At 36.9% G+C, this 17,412-nt stretch overlaps 1 protein-coding gene across 3 annotated transcripts in view; it reads left to right on the top strand.

Moving 5' to 3' along the window:
* Fut8 (fucosyltransferase 8) overlaps nucleotides 1-17,412 on the top strand; it is a 236,883-nt gene that overhangs the window by 197,716 nt on the left and 21,755 nt on the right. For all 3 annotated transcript variants that reach the window (XM_057782923.1, XM_057782921.1, XM_057782922.1), the window contains one exon: nucleotides 17,084-17,330. In XM_057782923.1, the coding sequence (XP_057638906.1) occupies nucleotides 17,084-17,330 (247 nt within the window). The remainder of the gene's footprint in view (nucleotides 1-17,083; nucleotides 17,331-17,412) is intronic.

Below are 17,412 nucleotides of genomic sequence, written 5' to 3'. Positions count from 1 at the left end.
CTCCACCTTCAGCAAGCACCTCCATAGAGTCTTAGTTATACGCTTGGGAAAATGACCCATGTGTTCATTACAGAAGGTCTGAGACACTTATCATCCTGCCTGAGTTAAGTTGTAGTTTGTCATTTACTTTAATTGCAGGGCGTGATAATACTAAGAGATACCCTATGGGATCTCCTGTACTGTCGAGATAGACCCTTTCTTGCCTCCATTGTAGAACAAACAATTTCCCCTGATAGTCTGAATCAAGTATGGTAACAGTAACTTTTCTTACCTTGATGTGAGAAGCCTAGAGTGGCCAATGAGAAGTCTTGTCCTCTTTGGTAGGAGCTCTTCCCTCTCCAGAATTAAAACTTCCAGACCAGCATAATAAAGTTTGTGCTTTTTTTTTTAATGGTGCTAATCTCAAGTTTACAACCATTTGTCCCTCACTTGCCTTGCCTATGACATAAATATAAGTCATACTTTGTTTCTTGTCAAACTGCATGCTTCTTCCCATATTCCTGCTTCTGTTTTTGCTCTCACTCACTATAAATCAGCTAAAAATAACAAGTAATATTACCAGCAACTGGCAACTGGGTATTCAAACACATGAATTTGTACAATTTCAGATCCAAACCATAACAGGACTATGCATTCACAGCCTTATCTAAATCTCCTTATCTCCCCCAAAGTCTCACATCCTAATACCATCACCCTGGGATTTAAAACTTCAATGTATGAATTTTGGTGCAGAGAGGAAGATCTACACTTTCAGTTCATAAGTGTGGCATTTTTCATTCCCAACAGCAATTAAGGGACTTTGTATTACTTATATCCCTCCCAGCATTTGATACTGTCTGGCAAATGTTTAGATTTTAGGCATTATCTATTTTTTTTCTGTTGACATCCTATATTCAGTTTTGTAAAAGGCAGAGTATTTCTTTTATCCTGACCATTTGATCTCAAATAAATACACAGAAGCTTACATTAATTGCAAAATGTTTGGCCTATAGCTCAAGCATATTACAAACTATCTCTTACAACTCAAATTAACTCATTTTTGTTAATCTATATTTTGCCACATGACTTGTGGCTTTACCTGTCCTCTAATATGTCCTGTTCCTCTGGTGACTGGCTCTCATCTCTGACTCCACCCTTTTTCCTCTCTGTATTTTTAGTTTGGCTTTCCCACCTTGACTTATTCCGTCTTGCTATACGCATGCCAAATCAGATTATTATCAACTAATGAGAGTAATACATATTCACAGAATACAGAAGGATTATACCACAGCATAGTTTCATTGATGACTTCTTACTTTGTGTGTTAGCTTTCCAAAAATACTCAAGAAAAACAGCTTATAGGGGAAGGCTTATTTTGATCATGGCTTCAGAGATTTCAGACTATGGTGATTCATCTGTGTTGTTTATGGGCCTGTGGTGAGGCAAAACATGGTGGGGAGCATGAGGTGGATGAAGCTGCTTGCCTAATGATAGCTAGAAACAAAGACAGGGGAAGTGCCTAGGGCCCCAATATATCCTTCAAGAGTATACCCCTTTCTGACCTGCCCAGTCCCACAGCCGTTCAGTTCCAAAGAAACACACAGAGGTTTATACTAATTATAAACTGTTTGACTTGTTAGCTCAGGCTAATTATTAACTAGCTCTTACAACTTAAATTAACCCATAATTTTTATCTATTATTAACCACATGGATTGGTACTTTTCTCAGTGAGGCATTCTCATCTTGCTTCCTCTGCACCTGGTTGGTGACTGACTCTCTGCCTTTCCTCTTCCCAGAATTCTCTTAGTCTGATCACCCTACCTATACTTCCTGCCTGGCTACTGGACAATCAGTATTTTATTAAACAAATATGAGTGACAAATCTTTACAGTGTACAAGAGTATTATCTTCTACCTCCCAATTGCACCACCACTAACTGGGGACCAAAGATTTAACACCTCAGTCTTTGGGGACATTCCAGATCCATACTGCAGTACTTAGGACTGGCTTTGTTCAGTGGGTAGAAGCTTAGATGACTGGTTGTATATCTCCCTTCCTTTTTGGTATGCCTTCATTGGTATGAATTTCCCTTTCAGTGTTGCATTTGCTGTATTCTACATTTTGATATTTTGGTTAAAGTACTTTTTTGACTTGAGACTTCTTTCATCCTGTGTTATAAGGAACACAGGAGGTTATCACTATCTTTTGTTGATTTCTAGTTTAATTGTATTGTGGTCTGAGGTCACACTTAGTATGATGCCCATTCTCTTAAATTTGTTAAAATGTGTTCTACATTTAGAATGTGGTTCTTCTTGGTGAAGTCTCCTGTGAACTTGAGAAGAGTGTGTATCCTGCAGTCTGTGTAAAGTATCCTGGAAATGTCAGCTCAGTTTCAGTTTATGTTTACTCATTTCCTCTGTCTGGTGGTTCTACAAGTATATAATATAATAATATTTGTTTTCTTTCAGTTCTTATCAGTTTGTAACTCAAATATTCTGTCATACTGCTTTTAGGGATACTTATTTTAAAGAAAGTATGTCTTCTTGGGAGTCAATCCTCTCATTTTATAATTTTTCTTCCCATCTTATTGCTCATTATTTTCCTTGCATTGATATTTATTTTGCCTGAAATTCAAAGAACTACTTCAGTTTTCTTTCAATTGATGTTAGCATAATTTTGGGAGTAGTTCATTCCTTTAATTTTAGCAAATATGTCTTCATATCTGACAACATTTTGTTGAGTTTTTCTCCTCATTCTTTAAAAAAAAAGAAAACAAAAAGTTGGATAATCTCTGTCTTTTAAATTGGTATATTTTAAACTACTGACACTTAAAGTGGTTATTGGCATGTTTGGTTTTCCAGAACAACTTAGGCTTAATATATGAGAACCAGCCCCAGATACCATGAGACTGAAGATAGATTCAAGATTGTATGGTGACTTACTGGGTATTGACAGAAGCATGGCCCTGGGTGGTAACAGAATTAGGTGGATCTTCATGATTTAGTCAGAAATAAGAAATATAGGGATAGATATATCAGGGCAAAGATGACTTCATCCAAGTCAGAATGTACCTGTTTTATTTCAAAGAGTCAGGAACATTCCTGGTTCCAGAGTGTAATCATCAGAACCCCTGTACTACTCTGAAGACTTTGTCTGTGGCTAATGTGCTGGGAAAACTATGCATAGAAAACAGACCAGAATTCCTCAGGAGCAAATATAGCAGCTACAAGTCAAGATGGCCATAGTCAGTGGCAAGCTGAATCCATAAGATAGTGTGATAGAGTCTGTACTGTGTTTCTGTTGTGGTCCTAGTTCTTCATTGCTTTTTAAATTTTTCTGGTTTTCTGCCTTGTTTTTGTGTAAAGATTAAATTTTTCTTTTGTTTTAGCTTATCAGTTATAACCTTTTTAAAGCAGTCCTCCAGAGTTTGTAATATATGTTTATAACTTATAACTAGTCTAGGTTCTCTTTCAAATTATATATGTGTGTGTGTGTGTATGTGTGTGTATATACATATATATATTTCCATGGCTGTCACTACCAGTTTATAATCAGAGTATTCCCAATTCTTTTCTCCCAACCCTTGTAACATTATTATCCATTGCACTTTTTGAACAAATTTATTGGAAAGGTAGAGTTCTTGGGCAAGTCACACTGGCCTCAAATTCATAGTCTTCCTGCCAAGCTCCCAAATTCTGGGGTCACAGGCATGTGTTATCATGCCTCAACTATTTCTTGAAATCCTGTTGCATCTTTTCATTCTTTCCTTTCAGTTTTGTAAGTGTATTACCATATTTTTAAGCTTACTGATTTTTTTACTGGGTCCTGTTTCATCCTGTCTGATCTGACGAGGCCATTCAGAGTTTCTGCCATTTCAGTTATAATGTTTTGTGTGCTAGCACTGCGTTTTCATTTTTTTCAGTTTTTAATCTCCATCTACGCTACTCAACTGCTCCTGCTTGTTGCCCCCCTTTCCATTAAAGTTCTTAAGATATTAATCATAGTTATTTTTAAATTTCTAAACAGACTTTTCTAAAAATCTCTGCCATATCTGAGTTAGGTTCTGGTGGTTTTTTTGTCTCTTAGACTATATTGGTTTTATACCCTTTAGCATGGGATTTTGCTGAAAGCCAGGTATCATGGAGCTGAATAAAAAGGAACTGAAGGAAATGAACGTTTAGCATAAGGTTTTATGTTTATTTGACTGGAAGTCAAGCTGTGTTTAATGTCCACTGTGGACTCAGCTGTGGACTCAGATGCAGAAATTTTCTTTAGTAATCTGTTACCCTAAACATTCTTAGACTCCTTTAAGGGGCAACTCTTTTAGCTCTAGTTCTGCGTTATTATTCCTCAGTCCTGTTTATGTGGTAGTATGGGGAGGAAGGACATTCTAAAGCAATTTCTTAAACCTTAGTGAGCCTTAGTTGTATCTTTCATTTCCCTCACGTATGTGAGTCTTGCTAAAACTCTACTAAGCAGACACTGTTAAGGAGTACGGAGGACTCTTATGTGCAAATTGAGTTATTATAATTCATAAAAATTATCTGGAACTGAACAAAGTACAGTATGTTTTGTTATAATGGTATAAAGATCACAAATAGTAATAAAAGGAATTTGAAAATAAGTTTTAAATGAAATGCTTCATTTATTTTTATGTTTTATGTTATGCTATAAGAAATATTCAAAGTAAGATTCTTCTAAGTGAATTTCATTATAAACTTCAAGTTAAAAGCCAGTGTGATGCTCACAAAATTCTGTATGCAGGTAATGTTTTAGCAAAAGCATGAGCAGAGTAATTTTTTCTGGCTCTGTGCTTCATGTAAAAACTAATCATAGCATCTGATACTATTTAGTTATTAAACTATATTTTCTACAGTGTTTATCACTCTTAAGGGTGATTCCCCCCCCCCCAGGGAATTGTGTCCAGCTCTCTAGAAAATATACATTGGCATAACAAAAGTAACACCTCTTCCTGTCATGTGCCATGTAGATAGCACCTGTTAATGAAATTCTTGAATGACCTAAGGCAGGACTGCTATTTCCTAAAGTATGTAAGTGATGAGAAGGCCAGCGATATGTAGGTATCTTTGTAAATACTGTATACACTTTTCTAAGCATTCAAGGTGTTGAACGTTATCTACAAACTGGTAAAGGTTGAAAGGCAGAGCCTGAACAGTATGTTTACATCTTAAAAATTGGAAACCTGGTAACATTCACAAACCTCAAATTATACATGTAACTCTGAGATTGTGATGCTGATGGTAGACTCACTGATAACCAAATGATTCTTTCCTGCCTCAGACTGTGGGGGCCCTGTTAAATACACTGCTTATATATGATTAAAATCATTCATTCCTTCAATTAAGCATTCATGTTGTGGTAGTTGCTGAGATAACAAAGAAGGAATTATGCGTTTGAGAAGGCACAAAGCATTTGGAGAGAACTAGTTGTTATCTTATGCTTGAGATGAAGGTAGAAATATTGATATGCGGCATTGAGATAAGCTAGCTAAGACTTTGTAGCCTGCTGATGGTTAAGTACACCTGGTCTAACAGCTATAAAGAATAAAAAATAGTGACCATGGAGGGAAAGAAAGTCCTTCCTTGCCCAGGCTCTAAAGTTTTTGCTGACAGGGCCCCATATATTCAGTCTAATTAGAAATTTCATGAGAAATATAATTATCAAGTTACCATAATTGCAATCATCCTATAAATTTTAAAGCAGCAACAAACCAAGACCTTCTTCCCACAGTACCAGACATGCCCTGCTTGCCCTGTTTTCTCCATGTATCTTCTTCCTTCTTCCGCCTTCTAATCTGCTAGTTAAGGTTTTGTGTATTTTGCTTGGTATCTCTTTTTATTCTTGTGTGGCTATCCCCTGTCCTTCCCCAGGTAAACAGAAAAGGTGCTCACCTTTAGAGGAACATCTGTGCAGAATTTGTCCCAACTATGACACAGTTTACTGCACTGTTGTAACATGTTAGCTCTCTGTCTGGGTGTTACTTAACTCAGGGAAGGTGGGTGATTTATACCATGTCAGTGTCAGTGGTGACAGTAGCAGTTGTAGTCGGCACAGGCGGTCACGGCCACCATCTCAGCCCATTCTCACCGTGAAAGCAGAGGCAGCTGGGACATGAAAAGGAGCCTAAGATGAAGGCAATGGCTGGAGTTACTGGTACTCTGCAGTCTTTGTTTCAGCAAGCTAAGATGCACAGTGCTGTGCTAAGTTATCCTCTGGTCTATGCCACAGAATTCTTGCCTGATTTTATTATTATTTCCTTTCTAAACATACATTTTTGGTTTATTTACATTCATTCATTCACTTACATATTGATTGATTGATTGATTGATTGATTGATTTTTCAAGACAGGGTTTCTCTGTGTATCTCTGGCTGTCCTGGAACTCACTCTGTAGACCAGGCTGGACTTGAACTCACAGAGACCCACCTGCCTCTGCCTCCCGAGTGCTGTGACTAAAGGTGTGCGCCACCACTGCCTAGTAACATGTATTTTTATTTTCTTCTCTTATAGTGTGCTTAGAATTTCTAGTTAAAATTCTCTCTCTCTCTCTCTCTCTCTCTCTCTCTCTCTCTCTCTCTCTCTCTCTCTCTCTCTCTCTCTCTCTCTCTCTCTCTGTGTGTGTGTGTGTAAGTTAGAATGTAGCCAACCCTAGACTGGTGCTCACCTCATAGATTAGGCTGGCAGGCCAGCAAATCCCAGTAATCTGTCAGCCCCTCTCTCCCTAGTACTAGGATTACAAGAATAAACTCAGATCTTTATGCTTTCAAGACAAACTCAGTGGATTTATCAGCAGCCACTCTAGTTATGATTCTTGAGTCTTAGGGTACTAGGATTGACCTTTACCCTGTCATTAGGTCTGAAATTCAACAATATGAGTCAACATAATCAGGAGATAATGCAGCACAAAAATTACAAATGACTTAAATCCATCACAACACATCTCATTGCCAATTCTCCAAGTATATTAATCTTGGAATTCCCACAAGGCAAAAGGAACTTCAGCTCCCCAACCTACAGTGCCGCATTGGAATGCTGATGGTATACCTGCTTACTCTAGTCACCTTTTCCAGTGAGTTCAAAAAAGTCAGTTACCTTAGGGTCCTTTCCTGTGGCTGCACACTGCATCGAAATATAACAGGTAGTAAAGGATTGAAGTGTAACTTTCTATGAAAAAAGAAAAGCTGGAATTTGACTCTGATACATTTAATGAAAAAAGAGCTTTGTCCTCCCAAGTACCTGCTCTTCTATTTTCTTGTCCTACCAATGAGAGAAGCTGCTTTAGGGTCTCTGGGACCCACGGGGCTGGAAGAATCAAATTAAGGAAAAGTATTAACTTACCAAAAAAAAAAAAAAAGAATAGAAAAACCAACCAAAACCTTCTCTAAATTTCTGTCTGTGAACTTAGGGTTTTACAAGCAATGAAAGAAATTAAAGACTGTTGACAGCATCCTTTTAAAATTTTTGTTGTACTTGTTTATTTATTTATTTATCTAGTGTGTACACAAACATGCCATCATCATGCATGTTCCACAGCTCACTTGTGCCATTACATGAGTGTGGAGATCAGCAGTCAGCTTACAGTAGTCAGTCTCCCCGTCTACCATTCTCTACCATGTGAGTTCTGAAAATAAAACTCAAGTCTTCAGGCTTGGTGGCATGTGCCTTTACCCACTGAGCCATCTCATTAGCCTGGCAGTATCCATTTTATAAGCAGCCTATAGGCTAGCCACCTCTGGGCAATGATATATAGAGATATAGTCTATATCTTTCTGTGTATCCATAGAAATTAGCAAATTTATTTCAGAAATTCAGAATGACCTTGGGAGCCTTCTATTTAGGGTCATGGTCTGACAAACTTCCGTGGCCTTTTTCTTTTGACATTGTCCTGTCCACCTAATTCTAAACCCCCAAGATAGAACATGTTTTTTGTCAGCTGTTCTTTTAGTCTCCAGTCCAGAATGATACGGAGGTCTGGAGTTCAGTTGTCTTTTAAGGTGTTTCTGTTACTAGTAAACGCAGTGAGCACCTCATCAGAATGCGGCTCAGGCGTTCTCAGGGTGTGATGTGCTGTCTTTAGAATGTTGCCACCGCAGTGCTGTGTTTCATATGATTGAATTTAGAGCTTTTCCCTCAATTGGTTGAAGCCTTCATACTGTCAGTAGCAATAGTCTTTTGAGTTGCCTAATTAGAGCAGAGATAGAATTCATATGGCAAGTGACAGTGTCTTACTTTTGTCAAAAAGTGATCTCTATCCACTGACGTGGTTGGAAAACAAAAGAAAAGTAGCCAGGTGTTGACTTGTTAATAGCTTATCTTCTGTATTTTAAATGAGACAGGATCTCTCTCATTAAACCAGAATATAAACATTTATGGTGTCATGGTTAAAATGCCAAAGAATAGACCTCATACTTTTTGGGTTTTATTTATTTTTGTAAACAACCATATTTTTATTCAAATAAAAAATATTTTTAAGGGTTCTCTATACAGGTAGAGGTCTCACCATAGCATAGTGTTCACTCTTAATCTCCTTTTATTCTTGACTTCTCTGTCAAGTCCTAGTTTAGTAAGAATTTAAATTGTTGTATTTGGACATATACTCTTGAAGAAAATGTAAATCCCAGAAATCTAGTCTTTCTAGTCTTTGTAAATATAAGTTAAACATAAAAAAAAAAACAGTTACTGAAATATGGACAGGATTTCTCAGTGGCTTAACTGGCTGTTTCTGGGCAGAGCAGAGTTTTGGTCAAGTTGGGTAGCAGCATCAAATTTCCTAACATCTGAATAGCTGGAGTCCCTGCTGTTTAGCTTGATCATCATTGAAATACTTGGAAAGGATGAAAGCTGCATATTTTTTATTGTCTGTGGTAAACAGCATGAATAAGACATGTGTTGGGTATAAAGCAGTCACTGAAATGAGAGCACCGCCATGTATTTTTCAGAGGCTGTGTTTTGGCAGGTCATCTCTTCCGGAACAAACTGTGGTTGCTTCTTAAGAATTTTTTTAGCCGAATTGACTCAAAAATAAATAACGTTTTAAGAACGACTCTACATTTAGTATTGTGTTTATCTTTCTTGTGTGTGAAGAAATCCTGCATGTACCAACCAGAGGCCAGTACCTCGATGGTTCTCCATCTTTCTTTCTTTCTTTCTTTCTTTCTTTCTTTCTTTCTTTCTTTCTTTCTTTCTTTCTTTCTTTCTTTCTTTGTTTCTTTCTTTCTTTCTTTCTTTGTTTCTTTCTTTCTTTCTTTGTTTCTTTCTTTCTTTCTTTGTTTCTTTCTTTCTTTCTTTGTTTCTTTCTTTCTTTCTTTCTTTCTTTCTTTCTTTCTTTCTTTCTTTCTTTCTTTCTTTCTTTCTTTCTTTCTTTCTTTCTTTCTTTCTGCCAGGTCTTTCATTGAACCCACATTCCTCTAGACTCTCTGGCCAACAAGCTTCAGATCCTTATGGATCTTCCTCCCCATTACTGTAGGTGTGATCTGCACAGCTTTTTACCTGGGTCCTGGGGATCTGAACTTGGGTTCTCATATTTGCCCAGGAAGCACTTTACTTACTAAGCCATCTCTCCAGTCCATAGTGCTTAGATTCCTATATGCTGAATCCCATTTCCTTAAAACAACTTGATAATATATCATGGATAATAATAACTATTACTGTTCTAATTTACAGATAAGTAGGTAGTATTACTAATACCATTTTCTAGATGAAGAAACTAAAATGAAGTTAAATGTGTATTATTTGAATCACATAGCTGTTAAATGGTAATGGATTAATCATCAGTGTTTATGATTGCAACATTTCTACTCTTGATCACTGTGTGTTAGAGTCTAGGTCTCATGGAAATTGACATTTGCTTCAATGCATTTTCCTTGATTCCTCTCCCTATTCCAGACTAAAATGCAGGAAATCTGTGATGGCATCTAACAGCTATGCCATTCAAAGTAACTCCTACAAATGAGGCAGGATAGAAACTGAGGGAGCGTTACTGTGGCATGAGGAGGAAAAGGCATCCCTCAATCCCCGGATTTGTGCATGTTTGTCACTGGCTAAGAATTTTTACAAAACTGGATGGGGTGTGGGGAGAATCAGCAAGAAGGTGCCTATATAAAGACTCATTTTTTTTTCTAAGAGACATCTTTAGAATGTTAAAACAGCAAGTGAACCATGATTTGCTTATGGCCAAACTGCATGCGATTTTTGAGTTTATCATTATCAGCACAGCTCTCTCGTCTTTAAGCAGAACAATGTACCTCCTTACAGTTTCATTACAGAGGGAATTCTTCAAGAACAGAAAATGAAGCAAACAAGCTTATATGCTTTTACTTAATTTTTAAATTTCACATCAACTTCGAACCTGGCTGTAAATTACTGTAACTTCAAAAGTCATAGGTAATAATATTCTTAGGATCTCTTAAACCTAAGAATGTGCTATCACTTATCCTTACTTAATAAACTCGAATTTGCTTCACACTGACTCATCTTAAAATGCTTTTATGCTATGTAAGTCAAGATCTGGACAAGACCTGAGTGGAGATCCTTGAGGGAGAACTCCTCAAGCATTACAGCCAGCGGCATTAAGCTGAATCTCCCATTGCTGGTGATAGGAAGGCAATGTGAAAACCTCACTTTGTCTGGCTGTCTATAGAGGCAGTAAAAGAGACTTCTTTTTGAGGCTTGAATCTAGAAAGCAGACAGCTATTCTAACCACTGAAATGGTGTTGATAATCTCTTTCCCTCAAGCAAAATATATCCCATGTTTTCATCAAGCCTTCTGAAGATTTGTCTTGGCCATCCTCAGTTTTAGGAGTTATAACTGAAGAAAGACTCCCCTCCTGATGAGGGGTGGGGTGTGTTTGAAAAAGCCATGTGGAAACATATTTTATAAGTTTCCTACAAAAACATATACAGAAAAAGATTGTAAGAGCCAGAGGTCTGGGAGGACCAGACATAACCAGAACAATGTCTTTTGGATATCATGGGGCCGTGGTACTCAGGAATTCAGCAGCAGCTGTGGTCACCTGGACAAGGTCAAGACAGTCAATGTTCTAGCATGGAGGGGGAAGGCTCACACATCTCTACCCCTAATTGAGGGTTGTTGATAGCTTCTAAGGGAAGAGTCTGTTTTCTTTTTCTTTTCTTTTTTTTTTGGGGGGGTAGTGGTTCAGAAAATGTTTATTGAGAAAGGGGGAATGAAAAAGTGCTTTCAAAATACATTTTTAATTAAAATGTAAACATTACTTTCCCCCTTCTCTTTCCTTCCTCTAGCCCCACCCTCTTATTCTTTGCATATCCCTTCTCAAATTGATATCTTTTTTTTTTTTTTTGCTTACACACACACACACGGGGGTGGGGAGATCTAGAAACAACCTGATGAGCCCATTTTTATTGTATGTTTGTCTGTGGTTTAAGGGCTGATCACTTTGTATTAGATAGCCAATTGGGCTCATAATTAAGAGCGGCTAATTCTCTCTCTTTTGGCATTAACTAGTTTCCTATAGTTCTATGTGTAAGAATGGGACCATATGAGATTTTTCTCCTTTCATGTTGACATATCTGTTGATATTGTCATTGTTCAGGTCTTCTTTATGCAGCCATCTCTAAGAGATACTGCTTCACAGCAGACATCCTGGTTTTCTGACTCTTACAATCAATTTTCCTTAAAGATGTGGCACCTGGTAGGCTCACCACACTCTGCCTGATGTCTCCATGAGTACTCATGAGTACATGGGCAGCACAAATTGGACTTGGCAGCTTATTTTAAAAAATAAAAAGAGGATACAAAGTTGAAAGGGGGCATGGAGGTGAGGAGTGGATATAGGAGGAGTTATGGGGAGTGGGGATGACTATGATCAAAATTTATTATATAAAGTTCTCAAATAATTAATAAACATACTGTAATTGGGGCTGTTTAGACACAGAGTTTCTCTGTATAGCCCTGGCTGTCCTGGAACTCACTCTGCAGATCAGACTGGCCCTGAACTCACAGAGATGCACCTGCCTCTGCCTCCCAAGTGCTGGGATTAAAGGCGTGCACCACTGCCACCCAGCCTACATATTGTATTTCAAAAGAAAATATCCCCTCATAAATTTTGCTAATCTCTGATGTAGCTTTTATACCTGGCATCCCAAATCCTCTACCCTTAACATCAGAACCTATTCGTTAATGGTATACGTTAAGCTGCTTAAGTTTTTCTGCAGAGGCTGGCCATGAAGGATATCCCTTTCAAAGAGGCATGCTTCCAGAAGAGGGAAGTAAGTGCACTAAGAAGCCTGTAAGTAGTATGTCCTTAACTGAAGAATGCCCTTATAAAACAGGGACCTTAATAAGAGGTATATCATAGTCTGCTGCTGAAGCAAAGTACTGTAAGACTTGGTGGAATTAAAGCAACAAAGTCTTAATTTTTCATCCTCCTGGAGACTACAAAATCTAAAATCAAGGTACTTGTAGACACTTTGTCAGGTGAAGTTCTGCTTGAATGAGAATGGGCCCCATAGACTCATGTTCGAACACTTGGTCCCCAGTTGGTAGGCCTGCTTGCCAAGGATCAGGAGATCTGGCCTCATTGGAGGAGGTATGTCAGTGGGAATGGGCTTTGAGGTTTCAAAAGCCACATACCATTCCCGTTGCACTCTCTGCCACCTGCTTGCAGTTCCAAATGTGAGCTCTCAGCTGTTCTTGCCACCATCCTTTGCATTGGCATCATAGACTCAAACCCTCTGGCACTGTAAATCCAATTGAACAGTTTATTTTGTAAATTGCCTTGGTCATGGTGTCTCCTCACAGCAACAGAAAAGTAACTAAGGCAGTATCTTTTTGCCGTGTGCTCACATAATGGAAGGGATAAGCAAGCTGCATAAACTGGGTTTCTTTTATAAGGAAACTAATATTGGCAGTTAGAATTTCAGTGTCAGAATCATTGCCTCCACCAGTGTCATAGAGCTATCCCCTATTTAGATCTTAACATTCAGACCATAGTAGAAAGGCAGGCTTAAATGAATCTCTCACCTAAACATTAATGATCGGTGTTGGTTTGGATTGAACTAAGCAGTCCATTATATAAAGCACAGGCTAGTTGATGCTGATTGGTCACAAGTGAGTAGTATTGTCAACTTCTGTATGGATCATCCTCTTGCTAGTCAAGTCTCAATAGATTGATCAGAGGCTCTGTTCTCAAATAATTTATTTTAAATGTTACTTCAAAATGCTCACTCACTGATCTACACCCCTGTGCTCCTTTTTCACCACAGCTTTGACAATCCATTCATCATCCTTTGTGGTTTTGCTGACAACTATCCTAACATGGTTTTTTTGATTTGGACTTTATTGTTGATCAGAGATGTTGAACATTTTTCCTTATAGTTTCCCATTTATACTTCATCTTTTTAGAAATGTTGACTTAGATCCATTGCCTGTTTTTAAAAATCAGATTGTTTTTGTTCTTTTTAGTGTTTGAATTCTGTGTATTTTAGAGATTAGCCCCTTATCAGTTGTATGGTTTGCAAACATTTTTCCTGATTTTTGTGTTCTGTCTTCACTGAGTTGTATGCTTTGCTATGCAGAAGCATTTTAGTTTGCTATAGTCCCACTTGTGTGGTTTGGGTTTTGTTGCCTGTGGTTTGGAAATCTCATCCATTAAATCATTGCCTAATCCAATGTTGTGGAACTTTTCCTATTTTTGTTTTGTTTTTTGTAGCTTTATTGTTTCTGATTTTATATTTGTCTTTATTCATTTTGAGCCCATTTGTGTTTATGGTATGTGAGTCCATTTTCATTTTCCTGTGTGTTAATATCTATTTTTTCTTAATGCCATTTACAAAGTAGATACCTGTGTATGCTCTTGGTATCTTGAATTGGTCACTGTGTCTGTTTTTCTACCAGCATCATTCTGCTTTGATTACAAAAGCATTGCAATCCTCTATAAGTCCAACTATAAGGTCTCCAGCTCCTGCCCCTTCTTTTTGAGGATCACTTTGACTGTGTAGAGTATTTGTATAGTTGCATACAAATTGTTTTTTTTTATTTCTTCGAAAAATGACTAGGATTAAGATATGGAATACATTGCTGTAGATCACCTTGGGTATTATGAATATTTAAACATTTTTTTAGCCTATATACTTGGGTTATCATTCCATTTACTTGTGTCTTCAGTTTCTTTCATTATTGTTTTATCATCTTCAATAATTTGATTTTTCATCACGTTGTCTAAACTAACTCTAAAGTATTTAAAGGTTTTTGTGCTATCACAAATAGGATTATTTTAAAATGTTACTAATTTCTACAACTTTATTGAATTTATTAATTCTTACACTGAAATAATCCAGAAATAAAATGATACTGTACGATCTCATGTATACATGTAGAATCTGAAAAAAAAATCTGATCTCATAGAGACAACAGAAGATGGTGCCTAGGAACTGAGGGAAGAAGGAAGGACAGCTGTTAATGAAAGAGGGCAGTTTCATTACATTGAAAGAAAGAACTTTAGTAATGTATTGATAGGTGACCACGGTTGGCAGTGTATACAGTCCCCTTGGTTCTGATGGGCTGCAGGAGTTACCAAAGCCCTCACATCCATGGATGCTTGCACCCCTTGTATTTGATTACATACCATTTACATGCAGTCTACACTTAGCTAGATTACATATAATGCAGAGAGAAGTCATTTCTCACCCTTTAAAACATAATTCACAAATAAACCCTTTCTAATAATTTCCCTCTGACAGAAATCTGGCTGGGCTTAGAACTTTGAGTAAACAATACCAACATAAAATTTAGTAGCATGACTTGAATTTCAGGAGATTTATCATTATGGCTAGCATCTATAAAATTCATTCACTTAGTATTTTAAAGTGTGTGTGTGTGTGCACATGCATGTGTGTATGTGTAATTACTGAGGAAAGTGAAGTTTTAATCCTTACTAGTTGTAAGTAGAAATACCTTTTTTTGATATTTTGCTAGAATCTTTGTGAAAGCACACTTGCTAGTGGCGATGTTTTATTTTTCTTATACTGCAAACAGTCCAGTTTAAGTGAGGTTTCAAACTGGAATCTTGTAGTTTTTGCTTGGTGAAGCATCTCATCATTTTCTATTCTAACAACTACAGTATTTGTTTTGCAATGTTCCTCAAATATTTGAAAATAATTCCACAAGTATTTGACAAGTAAATGAATTAATGAAGGTAAGAATAAAGAATCAACAAGACTGTACTTCTCTAGCTGGAAGGTGTGGATACAGTTTTCATTTTATTCTAAAAGTTGTCAGTAGGACTAACAATAAAGACATTGAGGAGTTGGTGTCTTCAGGGATAATGCGTTCTTCTTAGTGAATTTTGATCTACTTAGGCTGAGCATTTTTGAATAATCTTGTTAGGAAGAAGTAACAAAGGACAGCCCTACTAATTCTGCTCTTGTGTGTGTTTATATTTTTATGGTTATGTATGAGACTGGGTATGACTGCTTTTTTATTTTTTTTCTTCCTTTTTTTCTTCCACTAAGCGCAATGACGATGCCGTTTTAAAGACATTTTACTATAACCCATGCCGACTTTGAACTCAGGGTTCCCTCTTCCAACCTCTTAAATGCTGAAATTATAAGCATTCACTATGTCCAGCACTGGGACTTCCGTCCTTTCTCTGTTTGTTTTTATTAAGAAAAACCACCTTTCCCTTTGTCCTTGATTCTGTATGGTTTTTTTTTTGTTTTGTTTTGTTTTTGTTTTGTTTTTTTTAATTTGTGTCTTACTCTGATCACCTCCATATCTGGGAAAGCACAATGACATCTTGGTCTTAGGGGAGACTGGTACAGGTTAATTTAAATTGCATCTCATTCTTTCCCCTCACACTCTTAACTGTATTCCTCTTCTGAAAAAGGTGCCCAGGTCTTTCTTCACTGCATACTAAATGAACCGCAGTGCTGATGCTAAATTGTTTATTACTATTCATGCAGTCATACTACAAATGCCATATTTTAGATACTTTGTTCTCAAAATCTTGAAATAATTTTACATAGCGGAAAAGTAGAATATTACCAAGACTTTAAATCTCAGCTATACTAAACTGATTATAAAATACCTATGCAGTTAGCTTTACTAGCTGTGTTTCAGATAATTTATTTTTAAATATTTTAATTTATATATAATAAATTATATATGATGTAATAAATGCATAATATAATGTAATAAATATACATACATATATACAGAAATAAACTATGTTTCATACTGGTGAATACATTTTCAACATGTAGGCTTGCTTTTTTTACAAGTATATTGTTTCCTTAATTGTATCATGATTATGACTACTTCTTAACTGAACTTATTTGTATATTTATGCTCATATTTTCTGTTATTAAAGTTGTAACTCAGTATAATTTTTTTCTGTGTAATATTTTGGCCTTCTAGTTAGTGTATTGTCTTTCAGTTATGGTTTATTTTTTATCCTTACATTATAAATTTAGTAGGACAGAAATATCAATGATGAATTCAAGATGAATTCCAAAATCAGTCATCATCTATAATAATGATCATCTAATCTGTGAACTTTACTCTTGAGGTAAATAAGGAACAAGGTTTTGTTATTATCATAATTGGATATATAGTACAAAAATATTTTTAGTTGTCTATTATTTTTCTACAAAAGATACAGATGGATTGATTTATAATTGTAATCCTTTGTTATTTCTAGTGTCTGTTACCAAAGAAATGCAAACTAGAAGTTGGAGGTACTTACTGTATAATTCCAAAGCTGTAATAACAAAACAAACAAAACCATGAACTTGGTAGCTGATTGTATCTGTCAACCATATGGCTGTAACATACCGTGGATGCTGGTTACCATCCTAACTTGAAATATAAACTGATAATGGGACAGGACAATAGAAATTTTTAGAAAGGCAGTGGACTTGAGAGGCATGTTCAGCTCTCTCATTTTTTGCTCTGGTACCTTAGGCAGATTTCTTGACTTCCTGTGTAAAGTGAAAGACCATAAACTTCCTTAGAGTTGCACTCAAGGTACAAGTACTCTGAGTTCTGTTGCATGATAGGTGTATGCGGAGTGCGATATAGTGATGATGTGTTTTGATGTCCTGTTAGGTGAAGTGAAGGACAGAAATGTTCAAGTGGTCGAACTCCCCATTGTAGACAGTCTCCATCCTCGTCCTCCTTATTTACCGCTGGCTGTACCTGAAGACCTTGCAGATCGACTCCTAAGAGTCCATGGTGATCCTGCAGTGTGGTGGGTCTCCCAGTTTGTCAAATACTTGATTCGTCCACAACCTTGGCTGGAAAAAGAAATAGAAGAAGCCACCAAGAAGCTTGGCTTCAAACATCCAGTGATTGGGTAAGAACCTGTTTTTCCCTCTTGAACTAATAGATAGCGCAGTGTATATGTTTACTTCTCACTGTAAATTTTTATAGACTCT

The sequence above is a fragment of the Chionomys nivalis genome, chromosome 10, assembly GCF_950005125.1.
Source record: "Chionomys nivalis chromosome 10, mChiNiv1.1, whole genome shotgun sequence".
Taxonomy (NCBI): domain Eukaryota; kingdom Metazoa; phylum Chordata; class Mammalia; order Rodentia; family Cricetidae; genus Chionomys; species Chionomys nivalis.
Note: the sequence above shows the minus strand (reverse complement) of the source record. Positions and strands in the feature narration are given on the sequence as shown.